This window comes from Salmo salar, chromosome 20, assembly GCF_965601325.2.
Source record: "Salmo salar chromosome 20, fSalSal1, whole genome shotgun sequence".
Lineage (NCBI taxonomy): Eukaryota > Metazoa > Chordata > Actinopteri > Salmoniformes > Salmonidae > Salmo > Salmo salar.
Window position 1 is genome coordinate 13,363,689 of NC_138310.1, and position 19,477 is coordinate 13,383,165.

The window sequence follows — 19,477 nt, forward strand, 5'->3', positions numbered from 1 at the left end:
CGGGGGTATGCCAAATAAAAATGTGATTCAAATGTGATTTATTTGAAAACAGTTTTTCTTCTTCACGTTTTCAAACAGTCCATTTATATTTTCCAACGGGGCTATACATTTGGGTGAGGTTTTTTTCTCGCCTGAGTATCCTCGTTTCACTGTCAAAAATGAAATTAAACATTTAGTGTTCAGCGAAATAACAACACAAATACAGGTAGCCTAGTCAAATAATTAACATCCAATCACATTAACCGTTACTCTCTCGAGGGAAACCTTCACTCTTGCACAGACATTTAGAAACAAAACATGATCATTTGAAAAATAAGCCAGTTTTTTGAGCGTGAATAAAGACGACTTTCAAGTTGTAAGACGTATAAAAGCAACAGATACCATTAATAAGAAGGGTCTAGAAGCGTCTTATATGGTGAGCTACTGAGTGGCTAGGACAGGCAAGCCACATACTATTGTGGAGGACTTAATTATTCTTGCTGCTGAGGATATGGCTGGGACAATGCTGGGGGAAAAGGCCAAAAATAACTCTACAGACAATGACTTCATCAAACAACACTGTTTCACAACGTATCAGTGACATGGCAGGAGATGTTTTGGAACAATTACTGCTTTGCATACAAGCCAGTGAATTCTATGCGTTACAGCTGGATGAATCAACAGACGTGGCGGGCCTGGTACAGCTCCTGGTATATGTCCGTTACGTTTATGGGGGGTCAATTAAGGAAGACATCCTCTTCTGGAAACCAGGACAACATGAAAGGGTATTTTTTAAGTACTGGATAGCTTTGTGACATCAAATGGACTTTGGTGGTCAAGATGTGTTGGTATTGTACTGATGGCGCCATGGCAGGGAGACAGTGGAGTGGTAACACGCGTGCAAGCAGATGCTCCTGACGCCACTTGGTACACTGCAGCATCCACCGAGAGGCTCTAGCTGCCAAGGGAAAGCCTGACAGCTTGAAATACAGTGAAAATGATTAACCTTGTTAATTAAAGCAAGGCCCTTGAACTCTCGTGTATTTTCTGCACTATGCAATGATATGGGCAGCGACCATGTAACGCTTTTACAACATACAGAAGTGCGCTTGTTATCAAGGAGCAAAGTATTGACATGTTTTTTTTAATTGAGAGACGAGCTTAAAGTTTTCTTTACTATGCATCATTTTCACTTGTCTGACCGCTTGCATGATGATGAATTTCTCACACGGCTGGCCTATCTGGGTGATATTTTTCTCGCCTGAATGAAATGAATCAAGGATTACAGGGACTCTCCTCTACTATATTCAATGTGCGGGACAAAATTGAGGCTTTGATTAAGAAGTTGGAGCTCTTTTCTGTCTGCATTAACAAGGACAACACACAGGTCTTTCCATTATTTTATGATTTTTTTGTGTGCAAATGAACTCAAGCTTACAGACAATGCCAAATGTGATATAGCGAAGCATCTGAGTGAGCTGGGTGTGCAATTACACAGGTACTTCCCCCAAACAAACAACACAAACAACTGGATTCGTTATTCCTTTCATGCCCTACCTCCAGTCCACTTACTGATATCTGAACAAGAGAGCCTCATTAAAATTGCAACAAGCGGTTCTGTGAAAATTGAATTTAATCAGAAGCCACTGCCAGATTTCTTGATAGGACTGTACTCAGAGTATCCTGCCTTGGCAACTCGTGCTGTTAAGACACTGATGCCCTTTGCAACCACATACCTATGTGAGAGTGGATTCTCGGCCCTCACTAGCATGAAAACTAAATACAGGCAGTGACTGTGTGTGGAAAATGATTTAAGACTGAGACTCTCTCCAATACAACCCAACATTGCAGAGTTATGTGCATCCTTTCAAGCACACCCTTCTCATTAACCTGTGGTGAGTTATTCACCATTTTTGTTAAACAAATCAGGTTTTATATGTAAGATGGCTAAATAAGAGCAAAATTGATTATTATTTTATTATTTGTGACCTGGTCCTATAAGTGCTATTTGTCACTTCCCACAAGCCGTGTTGTGACAAAAACTCACTAATTCTTATGTTTAATAAATATATCGTATAGTGTGTGTGTGTGGCAGGCTTACAATGATGGCAAAAAAAAATAACATTTGAGAGTGCGCTGACCCTGGTGCTAGAGGGGGTACGCAGCTGGAGGTTGAATGTTTGAAGGGGTACAGGACTATAAAAAGTTTGGGAACCACTGTATTAGATTATGATGGAAAGTACAAAACCAAACTTTTCCTTGTCATATTACTGTTATACATCAGAGCAGAGGAGGCTGGTGGGTGGAGATACGTTTGATACCATTCCAGCCATTACAATGAGCCTGTCCTCCTATAGCGCCTCCCACCAGCCTCCTCTGTATCAGAGGTGTGTGTTTTTGTGTTGGGGGGCACAGTATTAAGATTAAGGATTGAGATGTGTACCCGTTTTTATAGCTCTCTGCCTCCCTCCAGTGGTTAAAATAATACATGATACCAGAGATGATTTAGAGCAGGGGTATTCAACTCTAACCAGCAGGATCCAGACCTCGTAGGGTTTCTGTATCAAAGTCACTCATCGCAAATACCCTCATTACTAACCAGACTTTCTGACAGTCTCAGAAAAAGTGGATGAAATACAATACATTAAAGGGGATCAGAGGTCGGAAAACTTGGCCAATAATTTAGCTAGCTACAAACGATCTCCAGAGAATCTCTACTCGCATAGAATGGCTATGTTCAAGCAAAGTTTGTGGAACAAATGCAGTGTAAAATGCTCACAAAATAAAAACAACCAACTTTGAAGGATGTCTAGTCACATGTTTATTAATCACAATATTTGAGTCATATTTGCCTCAGTGGTAAATACATCTGTTGTTAGTATATATTGTTTTCAAATCGCCTGTTAAAGTGATTTAAAACTAAACATTTTATAATGTACAAGTAAAAAAGATGTGCACTATTTTTTTTGGGGGGGGGGGGGGGGTCACAAATCAGTGCACCCACCACAACTTCAAATTCTCGTTTGAGTGTTGTGTGACACACCATAGTTGTTTTCCAGTTCCTTGTTGCTGGATGGTACTAGATCAGAAATCTCTAGTGTCCTTTAAACTCCATCAGCCTTCATTGTGAATCTCAGATAGGTTGTCGATGGACTGCAGCAGTTGAGATACTAGACAAAGACTCTCTGCGCTTGTAAGTAATTGCCTGTGGACAGAATCAAACCGATAGCCTGAACTTGGAGCAAATACCACAATGTTTAATTAGGGGTTATGTAGAAAACACTATGAACTGATATTGCACATTACCCAATACCCACACAATCAATATGAGGGACTGTTTTTATCCCACCTGTATGTAGATGACACTATGGGAGAGAACTCACTTGATGGAAGTCTCTGCATTGAGTGCTGCTTTGTTAAGGTACTCCGAGGCCACTTGCGCATTATGTTTCATTGTATTTAAGGCAGCTGTCTCTCCGGCTCGAAGTCTCTCATTCTCATACCGGTACCCCTCTACTTGGCCCTGCAATATAAAGAGGATCACATTATGCAATCATATGTCACTGAAGTTTACCAACCAGTAACACCAGTAAAGGTCAAACCTGTAATTGATGCAGCTCCTGTTTGAGTTTTGATACAATGTTTTCAGCCTTAACTGCTCGTTTCTGTCAAGAAGAAAAAGGTCAAAATAATGAATTAAGACTTCATATCTCAACACACTTCTGTTTAGTAACTAATCATGCCATTTGCTTGTAATCTTATTGAGACATATTACAGATAATCAGTGAACAAAGATTATTCTTCATCTTTGTCAAACGGATGAACTAGGAGAAAGAGGGACAGATGCATACGGTCATTAACTGCAGGTTCTGCTCGACGGAATGAACCATGGTCTCTAAAGCCTGAGCCTCCTTCTCTTCCTGCAGTCTTCTCTTGTGCAACTCATCTGTGACGTGTCGAATTCTATGGGGCAGTCAGAGAGACATGATGATGAGCATAGGTTAAACACTACTCCTTCAAGGGTTATTCTTTATTTTTTACTATTTTCTACATTGTAGAATAAAAGTGAAGACATCAAAACTATGAAATAACACATATGGGATCATGTAGTAACCAAAAAATATAGTAGTATATAGCAATATAGTTTATATTTTAGATTCTTTAAAGTAGCCACCCTTTGCATTGATGACAGCTTTGCACGCTCTTGGCATTCTCTCAAACAGCTTCACCTGGAATGCTTTTCCAACAGTCTTGAAGGTGTTCCCACATATGCTGAGCACTTGTTGGCTGCTTTTCCTTCACTCTGCGGTCCAACTCATCCCAAACCATCTCAATTGGGTGAAGGTCAGGTGATGGTGGAGGCCAAGTCATCTGATGCAGCACTCCATCACTCTCCTTCTTGGTCAAATAGCCCTCACACAGCCTAGAAGTATGTTTTGGGTAATTGTCCTGTCTAAAAACAAATGATAGTCCCACTAAGAGCAAACCAGATGGGATGGCGTACTGCTGCAGAATGCTGTGGTAGCCATGCTGGTTAAGTGTGCCTTGAATTCCAAACAAATCACTGACGGTGTCACCAGCAAAGCACCATCACACCTCCTACTCCAGGCTTCATGGTGGGAACCACACATGCAGAGATCATCCGTTCACCTACCCTGCGTCTCACAAATACAAGGCTGTTGGAACCAAAAATCTCAAAATTTGGACTCATCAGACCAAAGGATAGATTTCCACCGGTCTAATGTCCATTGCTCGTGTTTCTTGGCCCAAGCAAGTCTCTTCTTATTGGTGTCCTTTAGTAGTGGTTTCTTTGCAGCAATTTGACCATGAAGGCCCGATTCACGCAGTCTCCTCTGAAGAGTTGATGTTGATGTATCTGAAGCTTTTATTTGGGCTGCAATTTCTGAGGCAGGTAACTATAATGAACTTATTCTCTGCAGCAGAGGTAACTCTGGGTCTTCCTTTCCTGTGGCGGTCCTCATGAGAGCCAGCTTCATCATAGCGCTTGATGGTTTTTGTGACTGAACTTATTTGTGACTGCACTTACTTATTGACATTTTCCATATTGACTGACCATCATGTCTTAAAGTAATGATGGACCGTTGTTTCTCTTTGCTTATTTGAGCTGTTTTTGCCATAATATGGACTTGATCTTTAACCAAATAGGGCTATCTTCTGTATACCACCCCTACCATGTCACAACACAACTGATTGGTTCAAATGCATTAAGGAAAGAAATTCAACAAATTAACAAGGCACACCTGTTAATTGAAATGCATTCCTGGTGACTACCACATGAAGCTAGTTGACAGAATGCCAAGAGCATACAAAGCTGTCATCAAGGCAAAGGGTAGGTACTTTGAAGAATCTCAAATATAAAATATATTTTGATTTGTTTGACATGATTCCATGTTTTGATGTCTTCGCTATTATTCTACAATGTAGAAAATAGTACAAATAAAGAAAATCCCTGGAATGAGTAGGTGTCCAAACTTTTGACTGGTACTGTATGTGTACAGTTGACATCTTAAATGAACATCTAAAGAGTAATATTCAAAGCATTACTCCCATGCCATAACATAATATAGGCTTTAACACCGTCCCTTAAACCCTTCTCATGCACCAGGTAGGTCTGTACTCTGCAGAACATATCAACTGGCAATTCTATCCACCTACCTTCGATCATCATACTCAGACTTTTTCACAAGATCTTTAATGTGCTTCCTGAGCTGCGCATTTTCCTCCCTCAGCTTAAAAAGAGAAACAGAAATAATCAAAATAAAGGACTTGTGACTAATCCCACGTGATATCCAATCACACGTGTGCATCTGTAAGCAAAGCCTTGAGAGAGGAAAATGACCTTTTGTTGATCCCTATTGCCATTCTCGGTACTACTCTTCTTGGTCTTGTAGGTGAGCTCTGCCATTGATGTCTCGTCATCTCCCTCATAATTCACTGGGGCCCTTCTGGACTGGTGGGCCTCTGGTGAGAACTCTTCATCCACCTGCCATTGGGAGGTTGAAGTCTCCTCTTCTTCCTCTGTGCACAGGGAGGACTGACCAGAGCATGTGCTGCTGTCTGCTGCTGCAGTGCCACACAGTCCAAACTCATGTGCCTCCTCAATGGCTGATGGCTGGTAACTCCCAGCCCACTCCTCCTTAGTGTCATTTTCCAGAAACTGAGGAAACGGTGTGTGGTCCATGTAAAACTGACCCTGGAAATCTTGATCGAAGCTCTTTGGGGCAGTATATTCCCCCTCTGCCAGGAATGTGCTCCCATATGCCTTCTACAACACAAGAAGCAGCAGTAAGGTAAGTCACATTCACACCAAAATTCCACCAAAACTAATATTCTTAACAGTCTGAACAGGCCTTGTATATTATGCTGTGACTTTTTCCAAGGACCTAACACCTCATTTCATGCATAGGCTTTGTAACAGTTCATCTCTAGGGTTTAATGTAAGACTGGTTCATTTGAAATGTTCAGCACCTTTCGCGTTGAGTAATTCTTCTCATCTGGATCCCCTTTCATATCTGGGTACTGGTTTTTACTGCGGATGAACTCCTTGAAGGAGAAAGGATTCATCTCGCCATCTTCTCTGACTTCATCTATGAAATAAGACATGTCGGTAAATATTTGGATGATAGTTATTTTCAAACTGTCTGGCTGCCATTATTGGAGAAATACAAGAGCTGGATTTTGTTGTGGATGTGTAGGGGCCAATACCCCATCCTACTCCAGCAACAAGTGCCATGGGATTTGTAAATCCAGATTGTCTCACTAAAGGATAGCACTGTGCCAGGGCAGGGTGTCTGGGTCATGGAGTTCTTAGACCAGAGGAAAGAGTGCCACACTAATGGCCCTCCAACACCATGCCAGCAGAATTAACTCTGATCCTGGTACCAACCATGCCAAACCCAGCACTAGACACTTGTAACACAAATTAATGCACCATCACTTGCTGATCAGATGTGCCCCTGTCTATTGCATCCAACGATGTGAATATCAAGTAGCCTATGTCTATGGTTGCATGCATCATGTCATTTGAATACTGGATCAGCTAGATATCGCTAGTTTAGAACCTGCAAATGAATATTGGACAGATGGATTTGCTATGGAAGTAACAACTTACCAACTTCGATTATATTATTTTTTTCAGAGGTTTTATGCTTTGCCATGTTGACGGTTAACCAGTCAATCGGTGATGCTATGAGCGGTTGTCAGCTAACTTCAGTGGCTAACGCGTAGTTAGCTAGCTAACACAGACAGTTTACGTTAGCTAGCTAGCTAGCTTGCTGAAAACAGAAGCGTGTGCATTGATTATTAACTATCGAAATAATGTACTAGCAAATTACTGGATGTCGACTAAATTACCTGTCATACGAAAGATAATTGATCAAAATGACATATTTCTGATGTGGTTGTTGTTAGTCAGCTGTGTACGTCGACGCACGAAAGGTTAGCTAGCTGCTGAAAATCACGTGGACAATCCTAAACTTCTCACTGGCTACGACTCAGATGACGTTTTAGGGAAAATAAACAACATTTCCCAGGAGTCGATCCGATTTCCCGGCTAATTTTACACGTGCCGCGATTCATTCGAAATCCTGGTAAGTGTAAAAGTGTATTTGATTAAATTGTCATTCTCATACATGTTTAAAATATTGCCATGTTCAGTTGCACACGTCATAGCCGGCGAGTCGTCACATTTATTCGGTTAGCAAACAACCACTTAATTCCGCCGTCGTGCTAGCTGGACTAGCTAGCTAACTACAACAACGGAAATGAATAGGGCACTTGTGAAACTGATTTAGATTTGCTTTATTTGTGCTTGGTGAGGATAAAAATACAGTTAACTCGCATGACAGGTTAGTCAATAACACTATTGGCAAGAAAGGGGCAGAACGACAGATTTTTACCTTGTCAGCTCGAGGATTTGGTTTGAATACTAAGATCAAATCCCCGAGTTGACAAGGTAAAAATCTGTCGTTCTGCCCCTGAACAAGGCAGTTAACCCACTATTCCTAGGCTGTCATTGAAAATAAGAATTTGTTCTAAACTGACTTGCCTAGTTAAATAAAGGTTAAAAAAAAAACCTTCTCAATGTATCAGTTTGGATAAAGGTCAAATTTAGAAGACAGTGGCATAGGTTTAGAATCTTCTGGCTAGCTACAAGAGTTGCCAAGATTATGGATTTTCCAAAATGAATACATGGGCAGATCATTCATATCAATCTTTCATTCATATTCATGATGCACGGGGGGGGCTAGGATTCTCCGATGCAAGTTATACATGAGGACTTTGCGTAGTTTACGGACGTGGGGAACATTGCTTTGGAAAATTGAAAGATGTCATGATAACCTGAATGATGTGTTATTATTTACTTTAATAGACTCAGACTGAGGAGAAATATTGACCATGTCCCAGGAGAAGCCAGATGCTGGCAGCCAGACACAGACACAGTCGCAGCCTCTGACTCAGTCCCAGACTCAGTCCCAGAGTGGCTCCAGCTCCTCCTCTGGGTCAGGCACTGTCAGCTCAGTGGACACCATCCCTGTTAGGGACCTTGGCTCCATACCAGAGGAGCCTGAGCCACAGCCATGGGGTCGCCTGCTGCCTATGCAGAGAGGCTTCAGAGCCCACAGTGAGTGCAACCACAAGACATGCCCCGGTTTTCTGGGTAGATAGGATACCTTCAGTTTGGTCTGTGACAGTCATGGAATTTTGGTTGACAGATATTGGTCAGCCAAATGATCGTGGTCACCGTTTTAATCGTTTGAATAGCCAAAATAATAGACGCACATTTTCTCCTCTGCTCTGCTCCTGACTGTATGTGCTGCTGCAGTAGTCGGGATGGGGGCGTTGCCCAAGGAAACCGAAGACTGTTTGTTACAACACCTTGCTGTTTCAGCCATAGAAATCCATTCTAATTCCTAATTCTATGGTTTCAGCAAGGAGCAACTAAGTTTGATCACGTTGTAGAGTCCATGTTACAGCAGAAACGGACTCAACTGCACAAATGCTCAGCTGGCAATTTTTTTTTTTACGCCATTGTGACTGTTCTTTTATTTTCATGAAGGTCTTCATCCATAACCGTCGGTTATACAGTAATTGTGCCAGCCCTACTTTCAGGCATAGCTGTGGAATTGTAACACGATATGTGATGGCTCCATATCTATCTGGCGTTATGGCTTAGCTTCTGGAAAACGCTGCCACACATTTTTCAACTAACCTGGTCTTGGAGATACTTTCTTCGTTTTGATTCAGAAGAAAGGTGTATCTTATAAATGTCTGTGTAATTACAGGTGGTTCTACAACAACAAAAAAACGGAACATTTTGGAAGCTGTAAAAATCCATGTTTTTGTACTGTGCAAGGAGGTTCCTTGCCATCTTAGCTGCTGCACATCTAGCATTTCCCAGCATCTTTGCGCTAGTCGGTTCTATGCGGTCACGTGTAGAAGTAGATGACAGTGCAGCCAAAACAAAGAAATACACACATGCCATTTTTCACTCGATACAAAACATGGATTTAATATCTTTCTGAATTTTCTGGTTTTTGAAGAACCACTTGCAACTGGACATGGACATTTCTAAGATACTTTCTTAGTCATCGATTTAGAAGAAAAGTGTATCACCAAGACTAGGTAAAAAAAAAACATGTAGCAGTGTTTTCTATTAGCTAATCTGTAAACCCAGATACGGAGCCATCACATATCGCGTTACAATTCCGTTGCTACTTTAGGCAGTGAATACAGGGGCACATTTAGTTATTACAAATTTTGCTACAGTTTGTACTGAACGACATGTTTTCCCACCACTGTGCGCACCATTACTCAACATTCTTTGAAGTATATTTGATCCCGTTTGTGTGTGGCGGGGTGGGACCTGATCAATATGGGTGTGGCCATTTTCAAATTGCAAACTTCTGCTGCAGCACAATGTACAAAATCGCCCTCTGAGCCACCATAATCAGTAATAAAAATGTTCTTCAACTGGTCATCCAGAACAGCACTGTTTCCATTCAATTGAACAACGTTGTGTCCTGCTGAACGCGGTCCATGTGGAAACTGTGTGTGTGTCTGTGTGCAGTTTGCTTTGTTTGTGTGAGATTCTTTGTATTTCTCATCTGTGTATTCTCTTCTCTATTGAAGTGATGGTGTTTCGTTTGACTTTTTTTCAGACTGTGTTGAGGACGACACTTGGTTTGGCCGGGACAGTAAATGTAACTATTGCTTTGATGACCCCATACTGAAGGAATCGCCCAGATTTGCGACATACAGCAAAAAACACTTCCGAATATTCCGAGTAGGTCTATTCATTTGACAAAATGATGCATTTCATATTTTGTTTACAGAAGCAAATTGTTTTGTTCACAATGTTTGCTCAGTAATGACGGTTAGATCGTTACCTTGCAGGAGCAGAACATTGTCTATGTCTTTGACAACAGTGGCAATGGCACGTTTGTTGACGGTATACTTCTTGGGCAAGGAAACACTTTGCCTCTAGCAAACAATGCAGTGCTGTCCCTAGCTGAGGAACGCCATAAAGGTAACCTTGTTGCAGAGTTTTATTTTCAAGTCATTTCTGTTTTAGGTCACTGATACTCAAAAGTCTAGCATTCCACTATATTCCCTGTCGCTCTCAATGTTAAGTGTACTGCATCATTCCCTAATTGGTGATGCCTGTTTTAGTTTTTGCATTTATAATCAATGAGATTGATAGTTTCTCCCCTCATTAGTGTTTGTGTTCATTGATCTCATGGCGGATGAACAGTCCAACCTCCCCAAAGAGTTCAGTGAGAAATACCTGATTACCAAAAAGATTGGAGCGTAAGTGAGCATTTTGATTAATTTCAATTTGTGTATTTTACAAAATCCAGATATTTGTTTTGAATTACAGAGTGACATTCTAATATGATCAATGTGTGTAAACGTGGCTGATAACGATTTGTTATACCAGTGGTGTGTGCGGGGAAGTGAAGCTTGCCTTTGAGAGGGCCACTTGCAAAAAGGTGGCTGTGAAGACAATCAACAAGAAGGACTTCCCAGCATCTCTCGGCGTAAGTCTTTTCACCATTTTCCTCGTTTTCTAGTTGATGAATATTACTGCAATAAAAGTAACTCTTCTTTGTGCAATTATAGACTGCCACACGAAATGCGGAACGAGAGATCCAGATCCTCAAAAAGATAGACCATGTAAGTAAGTATTTTTTTAATAGCCTGTTTATACACTGAGTGTACCAAACATTATGAACACCTGCTCTTTCCATGACTGATCAGGTAAATCCAGGTGAAAGCGATGATCCCTTATTGGTGTCACTTGTTAAATCCACTTCAATCAGTGTCGATGAAGGGGAGGAGACAGGTTAAGGAAGGATTTTTAAGCCTTAAGACATGGATTGTTTATGTGTGCCATTCGGAGGGTAAATGGGCAAGACAAAATATTTAAGTGCCGTTGAACGGGGTATGGTAGTAACTGTCAAGAACTGCAACTCTGCTGGGTTTTTCACCCTCAACAGTTTCTTGTGTGTATCAAGAATGGTCCACCACCCAAAGGATATCTAGCCAACTTGACACAACTGTGGGAAGCATTGGAGTCAACATGGGCCAGCATCCCTATGGAAAGACATCTTGTAGAGTCCATGCCCTGACGAACTCAATATTGGGAAGGTCTTCATAATGTTTTTTACACTCAGTGTACATCTAGAACATATTATGCTGTAATGACTGCCAAGGGAAGGAGCCTAGTAAAACAATGGTTATATTCATGACCAACCATGTTTTCTGGGGTAGTCAAATACCATAGAAGTAGTCATTTTCAACTTGTTTTCTAATGGATAAAGCCAATCATAACACTTTAAAAAAAAAAAATTATTCAACCACTTTGTATCAAAAACACCTGTAGTATTTGCCTGCAATTTTTCTGTGTAACTTTTTCCTCCTGTCTTTTCCAGCCATGTCTGATCAAAACAGAAGACTTCTTCCAAACAGACGACTCCTACTACATTGTTTTAGAGCTGTGAGTTTAGTATTTAATTCAAGTAGACACTTTCTTTTTTTAATCAATGACAAACCATTATCATTACATTGCATGTAATATTTTCTGTAGCCCACCTCAGAAGTGCAATTTTCACAAGCATCGTATTTCCTTTCCCCTTTGATTTATTCTGTTTCAACTGACCGCATGTATGTGTTTCAGCATGGAGGGTGGAGAACTCTTTGACAGGGTCAAAAGCAAGAACCAGATAGAGGAGTCAATTGCCAAACTCTATTTTTACCAGATGTTGAAAGCAGTAGAGGTGGGTGGATTGATGTATTTCTCAATTTTTTTCCATTCTAATTTCTAGAAGAGTGGTAGGCTTTATTAAATAGGCTCTGCTGTGATATCAAAATACGCCATACCTATCATGTTTTATACTGGAGATAGTTACTGTCGCTTGTGTAGTTTTACACAGCTTCCTTATTCGGGTTTATTTCACATTCCTTCCACTAGTATCTTCACAACAATGGCATCATCCACAGAGACCTCAAACCTGAAAATGTGCTGCTTTCGTCTCAGGATGATATTTGTGTCATCAAGGTAAGATTTGTCAAGTCATCGTGTGGGTAATTTCTCCACAATATTTGAACATGGTAAGTGAGGGTAGATAAAGTTATCCACCTGAAAACTCATTGTCTTCCTGAAGGGGGGGGGGGACTGAACACTTGGTTGAAGAGTGACAGGCCTCTCTATGTGACAGATCACAGACTTTAATCAGTCCAAGATACTGGAGGAGTCTGCCCTGATGAGGACCCTTTGTGGAACACCCACATACCTTGCACCTGAGGTGTTCACCGACGCAGTCACCGTGGGCTACAGCAGCGCCGTAGATGCTTGGAGTTTAGGGGTCGTCTTGTTTGTGTGGTAGGGATCCATACTCCTGATGACAGGGTAACATAAATGACAGCGCTGCGTGCTCTGACTAGTAGGAAGTGGCATGTAACTTGTTTCTGTCAACATTTAAAGGGAATTATAATGCAATTATTTCAAATCATTTACAAATAACTTGGGCCAAGAGCACGCAAGGTTTTCCTGTTCACAGATTCACATAATTTATTCAACTGGAGCTTACTTCCTGTCTCCCTCACAGCTTGGCAGGCTATCCCCCATTCCACCCTAATGCACAAACTGGTTTGTCAGTCAGGGATCAGATCACGCAGGGAATATATACATTTATTCCATCCAAATGGGACGGCATCTCGGATGACGGTAAGAGACTACTGTCAATCCTGTTTGGCTCTGTCGTGTGTGAGAGCACATAGAAATTCGAAAACAGATTCTTCCTGTCTCAGGTTGGGAAAGAACTTTGGGTACTTTACTACAGTCATATTGATAATTCAGTAAATGCTGTCCAATAGTTATTTTACTTATCCAATCATGTCTAGCTAAAGACGTCGTGAAGAGGCTGCTTTTAGTGGACCCCAATGCCCGCCTCACCATTGAGGAGGCTTTACACCATCCCTGGCTGATGGTAAGAGCTTTATTGCCGTCTCTCATTGCCTGGCCCTAGTGCCATCAAGGCGGGTACGTTTACTGGATGGAGGGGTATTTGGGGCTAGACAGTGTTGTAAGTGGCAACAGTGAATAATCTCTGGTCCCATCAATCTCCGTTTCAGGATGAGGCCATGAAGGAGACTGCTGAATGCATCATGTACCCCAGGGACTCCGGAGATGCCGCAGAAGCTGATGCCGCAGAAGCTGATGTAGTGAGAAACAATGTCATTCTACTACAGCAGTGTTTCCCACCCCTCTCAGGGGGGGACCACTAGACAGTTCATATTTTTGTTGTAGCCCTGCACTGACACACCTGGTTTAACGAAGGTATTGGTGATTAGTGATTCCGTGTAGGGCTAGAACGCGCACACACACACAGAGAGAGGTGTTGCTAACAAAATTGAACTATGTCTCTTGTTACTTTAGGCTTCAACTACAAAGAGGTCAAGAGAAGATGATGATGATGAGCAGCAGCCAGCAAAGAGACCAGGCCCATCCACAGAGGCAACATGAGTCACATTTCATCATCACCACATTGGAGACTCCCCCCAGGTAGTTTTCCACCGGCAACTAGGCCCCCTGGAAATCTACCAGTATATTGTATTTTATCACACTTCTATAGCTCCATTTCCGTTAACTTGTCCAATGATTTTAGACATTTAGAACGTTCGAATAGAAAAATAGATCCGACAATTGCCTTCTGCGGTGTGTTTCCATTTAACTCTCGTCGATAGAAACAGCTATATGTAATGGTCACACGTACTTTTTTTTGCAAAAAAAAATAGTTTATCATAAAAATTGGCCACAGCCTGTATGCCCTCCCACCTATCTGTTTTATGTCTCAGGTAGCCCGCAAAAGCCAGCATGGATAGAATGCAAGAATTGCCATATTTTAGTCATTCTTATGTGCCAACATATCGCCATGGTGAAACTTGCATCCAGCCAACCAGAATAGCAAGGCGAAGCAATTCAGGCTTTCTTGAAAGTACAGACAATTGCCCTGCAAAGAAACATTATTTTTATAGTTGAAAAATAGATTGAGCAAGCAGTAGGCATTTAGAATTAAATGTGGAGTGGAGCTTCCAAATTCGGCAATCATCATTTATTCGAAAAACAACTTTTCCATCAAGTTCGAGAAACGTAAAATCCACCCGTCGAACAGATAAAAATGTTGATCTTTGGAACATGTCTTCTATAGCTGCCGTTTCTATTACATCATGGTGCAATCATCTGAAATGTACTTGATTAACGTTACTATATACTGAACAAAAATATAAACGCAACCATTTTACTGAGTTAGAGTTCATATAAGGAAATCAGTCAATTGAAATAAGAGGCTCTAATCTATGGATTTCACATGACTGGGAATACAGATATGCATCCGTTGGTCACAGATACCTTTAGAAATATGGGAGTCAGGATCTCGTCAGTGTCTCTGTGCATTCAAATTGATATCAATACAATTTTATTTTGTTTGTTGGCCGTAGCTTATGCCTGCACATACTATAACCCCACCGCCACCATGGGGCACTGTTCACAACCGCTCGCCCAGACAACGCCATACATGTGGTCTGCGGTTGTGAGGCCTGTTGGCCGTACTGCTAAATTGTCTAAAACGGTGGCGGCTTTTGGTAGAGAAATTAATATTAAATTCTCTGGCAACAGCTCTGGTATACATTCCTGCAGTCACCATGCTAATTGCACGCTCCCTCGACTTGAGATGTCTATGGCATTGTGTTGTGACAAAACTGCACATTTTAGAGTGGCCTTTTATTGTCCCCAGAACAAGGTGCACCTGTGTAATGATCATGCTGTTTAATCAGCTTCTTGATATGCCACAACTGTCAGGTGGATGGAATATCTTGGCAAAGGAGAAATGCTCACTAACAGGGATGTAAACAAATTTGAGAGAAATCATATTTTTCTACGTATGGAACATTTCTGGGATCTTTTTCAGCTCATGAAACATGGGACCAATACTTTACATGTGCATTTATTTTTGTTCAGTGTATATGTTGATTTCCAACTTGTGGGCACATACTGAGCTATGCCTACTGGAAATCCAGTCCTGTTTTGTAAATAATTGGTTTTGTACAGTTACTATTGAATAAAACATTTTCCACTTGTTTTTGTTATGCATCCCTTAATTCTAGGCATTTTTTGTCATTTGAGAAATATATTATCTTACTCTATTCAACATTTCCCATCTCCACTCCAGATCAAGGTCCATAATGATGAACCATCTAGCTAGTAATTTTGTAGCAGATCATACAGAGGTTAATGTAAGACAATGATCACTCTCCCATTGAGCCAATAAACAACCTCAATCTCGAGGTCAACATGGACAGCACAAACATAATCAGTGAAGACATCTGGTAGTAGTGTTGCTTTCAAGCATTGTGCAAGCTTTTATATAAAACCATATTGAGATTTCATAGCTTTGCTTTGGACCTGTCCCGGAGACTGTACAGCACTGTGTGTGCCTTGTCAAAGGAATCACCCAGCGCAGACTGGACACGACTTTTCCAGCTCAACAGCTTGGGACGATCCTTCAGGATGTCTCTGCCGCCACCTAGGGGCTGAGAACAAAGCAGTCAATTCATTTAGTAGGCTGAAATGGGTAGAAATCCATACATCAAAATGTATTGTAAGTGGTCAAACAGAGTCTGTGATTTGACATATTCCTGACTACATTGTAGGACCATTTTCTCAGCAGAGGTGGCTGGTTCACCCAGTGGCTAAGCTCTGATGGACCAGTTGACCCACTGCTCCTCACCTGCATGAGTTCACACATGGCCAGCAGGTCAGCCAGGCTGATGTCATCTCCACAGAGGAAGGGCTGCCTCTTGAGGAACATGTTCTCCAGCTTCTCCAGAGTGTCACTCAGGTCTGCCAAAGCCCTCTCCACCTTCAGTGGGTCTGCTGGCTGCCCAGTCATATGGGGCAGTAAAACCTACAGCACAAAGCAGCGATGCGTGCCATAAACAACAACCACAGAACATGAGATATAACATGTTCCATAACAGTAAAATGATAATGCATAAATGTGTAATACCCTGCAAAAAGATGGCTGTGGGACTAGACTACATTTCACCTGCCAAGTTCCATGAGCAAGCCTTACCTCCATGAGAAAGACCTTGGCCGCATGTGGCCGGGTGTTGGTATGGTGCCAGGCTGTGTATTCATCCACTCTCGCCCTCCTCTCTGGGTGGCGTGGGTACCAGTTACCTGGGACATCGTATTTGGTGGCCAGGTATTTTAATATGGCATCACTGTAACAAGATGAGGGAAGGGAAATGCCCCTTTATTTATTTTTTTTGAAACATTTTGAACTACAGAGTGAATGAAGAGTGTTACCTCTCAGTCAGAACAAAGTCCTTGTCGACCATCACAGGGACCTTCTGCATGGGATTGAGTTTTGTATACTCTGGTGTCCTATTCTCCCCTATATATAAACAAAGTTATTGAGATACAGTATGTTAATTACATTTCTTCTACATTTCTAACATTTCAAATTTCTAATTACATTTCTATATTGAAGAAAAATATAAATGCAATATGCAACCATTTCAAAGTTAAGAAGCCGGATGTGGAGGTCCTGGGCTGGTGTCGTTACACGCGGTCTGCCGTTGTGAGGCGGGTTAGACGTACTGACAAATTCTCTAAAATTACTTTGGAAGCAGTTTATGATAGAGAAATTAACATTCAATTCTCTGGCAACAGCTCTGGTGGACATTCCTGCAGTCAGCATGCCAATTGCATGCTCCCTCAACTTGAGACATCTGTGGCATTGTGTTGTGACAAAACTGCACATTTTAGAGTGGCCTTTTATTGTCCCCAGCACAAGGTGCTCATGTGTAATAATCATGCCATTTAATCCACTTCTTGATACGCCACACTTGTCAGGTGGATGGATTATCTTGGCAAAGGAGAAACGCTCACTAACAGGAATGTAAACAAATGTGTGCACAACATTTGAGAGAATTAAGCTTTTTGTGCGTATGGAACATTTCTGGGATTTTTTTTTCAGCTCATGAAACCAACACTTTACATGTTGGGTTTATATTTTTGTTCAGCGTATTTGTCCAAATTTGAAGACATGGACGATTGTGAAATAATAATAGCATACTGTTGTCATTCTGAATAGCTAGTTGGCTAGTTAGTAACACATTCGGGACAACTATCAACAGACAACAAGCATGCTGCTGTACAGAGTAGGACAAAGTTCAAGGTACAGTAGGTCTAAGTTCAATGCAGGACAGAGCAGATACATTTAGCTTTTTAAACAATGTGGCGTTCAGTCTGTTTATAAATATATCAAACATATATATGCATTTCCAATTAACATTAACAATCTTGCTTTAGTAGCAACCAAAACGATAGCTATATTGATTGCATGTTTAGCTAGATGATGTTGGTAACTAACGTTAAACGTTAGCTAACGTTTGCCCAGCCCGCTTGAAACTCACCTTTTCGTATTGCAACTGTTCTCACCTTGTGTGGAATTTTATTGCAGTTAAGAAATATATGTATTGCTCTACATGGTTGTGACAATAAATCTAAATACACTTCTAGTTTTACGGCCTTTCTACCAGCCATGATAAACGTATTTGTATTGATTGCCAACGTTAGCTAGGCACTATTAGTATTTTGCCAGCAGCACAAATTATGTCACTTTGTAGGGTAATGACGAAACCTTCCAAATAAAAGCCCCCGTTTCAAACCATTGCAAGGTGGATAACTAATTCAAATTATATTGAATTTGAATCAATGGCCACTTTAATTGTGCCAACATGAAAATGCAAGAAGTAATTTATGAAAACAAATAAAAAATGTGGCGGCAGGCAGCCTAGCGGTTAAGAGCGTTAGTAACCAAAAGGTTGCTGGTCCGAGTCCCCAAGCCGACTAGGTATAAAAATCTGTCGCTGTGCCCTTGAGTAAGGCACTTAACGCTAATTGGTCCTGTAAGTCACTCTGGATAAGAGTGTCATGTAAAAAAAACAATGTTGACACTGCTATGTTGAGAATATTGGGCTGTAGCGAGAATTTTTCTACCCGTCTCAGCTAAAGTGGGGTGGAAAATACTCAGTAGGGTCTCTACTAACCAAATATGGTTAGTTTTGGTTGGGGACTGTGTCACACGGCCTGCTGCTGGCTTTTCACTCTGCCCGTCCATAGCTCCCAATGCAATACACTGTAATAGACTGTACATGGGATACATATTGGCTGTAGGAAGAACTGTTCTTCCTGTCTCAGCCGAAGTAAGGTGGGAAATACTCAGTAGGGTCTCTACTAAACAAATATGTGTCCCCCCTCCAAAACGAACCATATTTGGTTAGTAGAGACCCTACTGAGTATTTCCCATCCCACTTTAGCTGAGACAGGTAGAAAAAAATGTCTCTCCACAAGCCAACAAGTATCCCATATACTGTGTATTGCATTGCAGTAAATGGAGTGGGTGGAGTTAGGAGTCACCAGTACTCTGTATTAAACCTGTTGCCCAGCACAATTGACCCATTTAAGTTTTGCAGACTCTATTGAGTAATTCCAATAACAAATATTTGTATTTTATTAAAGTGTATTTCTTTAAATATACACTGAGTGTACAAAACATTAAGGACACATTCCTAGTATTGAGTTGCACCCCCTTTTGCCCCCAGAACAGTCTCAATTCGTCAGGGCATGGACTCTACAAGGTGTCGAAACCGTTCCACAAGGATGCTGGCCCATGTTGCTTCCCACAGTTGTGTCACGTTGGCTGGATGTCCTTTGGGTGGTGCACCATTCTTGATACACACGGGAAACTGTTGAGTATGAAAAACTCAGCAGCGTTGCAGTTCTTGACACAAACCGGTGCACCTGGCACCTACTACCATACCTCAAAGGCACTTAAATATTTTGTCTTGCCCATTCACCCTCTGAATGGCACACATACATAATCCGTGTCTCAATTGTCTCAAGGCT

At 41.4% G+C, this 19,477-nt stretch overlaps 3 protein-coding genes across 6 annotated transcripts; 1 reads left to right on the forward strand and 2 right to left on the reverse strand.

The window, feature by feature from the left end:
• Positions 1-2,954: 2,954 nt before the first annotated feature.
• entr1 (endosome associated trafficking regulator 1) lies at positions 2,955-7,466 on the reverse strand. 2 transcript variants are annotated; one of them, XM_014160811.3, is made up of 9 exons: positions 7,354-7,466; positions 7,112-7,274; positions 6,469-6,587; positions 5,840-6,265; positions 5,656-5,729; positions 3,831-3,942; positions 3,582-3,644; positions 3,363-3,502; positions 2,955-3,184 (listed from the first exon to the last, which is right to left on the reverse strand). In XM_014160811.3, exons 2-9 carry the CDS (start codon positions 7,155-7,157, stop codon positions 3,094-3,096), a joined length of 1,071 nt encoding a protein of 356 aa, XP_014016286.1. In that variant the 5' UTR covers positions 7,158-7,274; positions 7,354-7,466; the 3' UTR covers positions 2,955-3,093. The 2 variants fall into 2 exon arrangements, with proteins under 2 accessions (XP_014016286.1, XP_014016287.1); XM_014160812.3 differs by lacking the exon at positions 7,112-7,274 and having other exon boundaries at positions 7,354-7,461.
• Positions 7,467-7,482: 16 nt separating this feature from the next.
• LOC106580118 (serine/threonine-protein kinase Chk2-like) lies at positions 7,483-15,638 on the forward strand. 3 transcript variants are annotated; one of them, XM_014160809.3, is made up of 15 exons: positions 7,483-7,589; positions 8,372-8,623; positions 10,161-10,285; positions 10,396-10,528; positions 10,719-10,809; positions 10,940-11,039; positions 11,122-11,175; positions 11,934-11,998; positions 12,179-12,278; positions 12,473-12,559; positions 12,720-12,883; positions 13,110-13,228; positions 13,405-13,490; positions 13,636-13,722; positions 13,940-15,638. In XM_014160809.3, the coding sequence occupies exons 2-15, from the start codon at positions 8,398-8,400 to the stop codon at positions 14,024-14,026; spliced, it is 1,524 nt and encodes a 507-aa protein (XP_014016284.1). In that variant the 5' UTR covers positions 7,483-7,589; positions 8,372-8,397; the 3' UTR covers positions 14,027-15,638. The 3 variants fall into 3 exon arrangements, with proteins under 3 accessions (XP_014016284.1, XP_014016282.1, XP_014016283.1); XM_014160807.3 differs by having other exon boundaries at positions 7,484-7,589; positions 13,636-13,725; XM_014160808.3 differs by lacking the exon at positions 7,483-7,589 and adding an exon at positions 7,669-7,847 and having other exon boundaries at positions 13,636-13,725.
• Positions 14,601-18,182, reverse strand: gstt2 (glutathione S-transferase theta 2). Its single transcript, XM_014160813.3, has 5 exons — positions 17,983-18,182; positions 16,871-16,958; positions 16,635-16,785; positions 16,290-16,466; positions 14,601-16,092 (listed from the first exon to the last, which is right to left on the reverse strand). Exons 1-5 carry the CDS (start codon positions 18,110-18,112, stop codon positions 15,946-15,948), a joined length of 693 nt encoding a protein of 230 aa, XP_014016288.1. The 5' UTR covers positions 18,113-18,182; the 3' UTR covers positions 14,601-15,945.
• Between the last annotated feature and the right edge of the window lie 1,295 nt (positions 18,183-19,477).

What these genes read in the sequence shown, in the direction of transcription:
- entr1 (XM_014160811.3), bottom strand. Translation starts at nt 7,157, where the DNA reads ATGGCAAAGCATAAAACCTCTGAAAAAAATAATATAATCGAAGTTG. An exon ending in AAATAATATAATCGAAGTTG is followed by an intron (nt 6,588 to 7,111) that starts GTAAGTTGTTAC and finishes CTTATTTCATAG; the next exon opens with ATGAAGTCAGAGAAGATGGC. An exon ending in TCTGAGTATGATGATCGAAG is followed by an intron (nt 3,943 to 5,655) that starts GTAGGTGGATAG and finishes ACTGCCCCATAG; the next exon opens with AATTCGACACGTCACAGATG.
- LOC106580118 (XM_014160807.3), top strand. Translation starts at nt 8,398, where the DNA reads ATGTCCCAGGAGAAGCCAGATGCTGGCAGCCAGACACAGACACAGTCG. An exon ending in ATGATATTTGTGTCATCAAG is followed by an intron (nt 12,560 to 12,719) that starts GTAAGATTTGTC and finishes TCTATGTGACAG; the next exon opens with ATCACAGACTTTAATCAGTC. An exon ending in TACACCATCCCTGGCTGATG is followed by an intron (nt 13,491 to 13,635) that starts GTAAGAGCTTTA and finishes TCTCCGTTTCAG; the next exon opens with GATGAGGCCATGAAGGAGAC.
- gstt2 (XM_014160813.3), bottom strand. Translation starts at nt 18,112, where the DNA reads ATGGCTGGTAGAAAGGCCGTAAAACTAGAAGTGTATTTAGATTTATTG. An exon ending in AACAGTTGCAATACGAAAAG is followed by an intron (nt 16,959 to 17,982) that starts GTGAGTTTCAAG and finishes GTTTATATATAG; the next exon opens with GGGAGAATAGGACACCAGAG. An exon ending in CCATGTGTGAACTCATGCAG is followed by an intron (nt 16,093 to 16,289) that starts GTGAGGAGCAGT and finishes CTTTGTTCTCAG; the next exon opens with CCCCTAGGTGGCGGCAGAGA.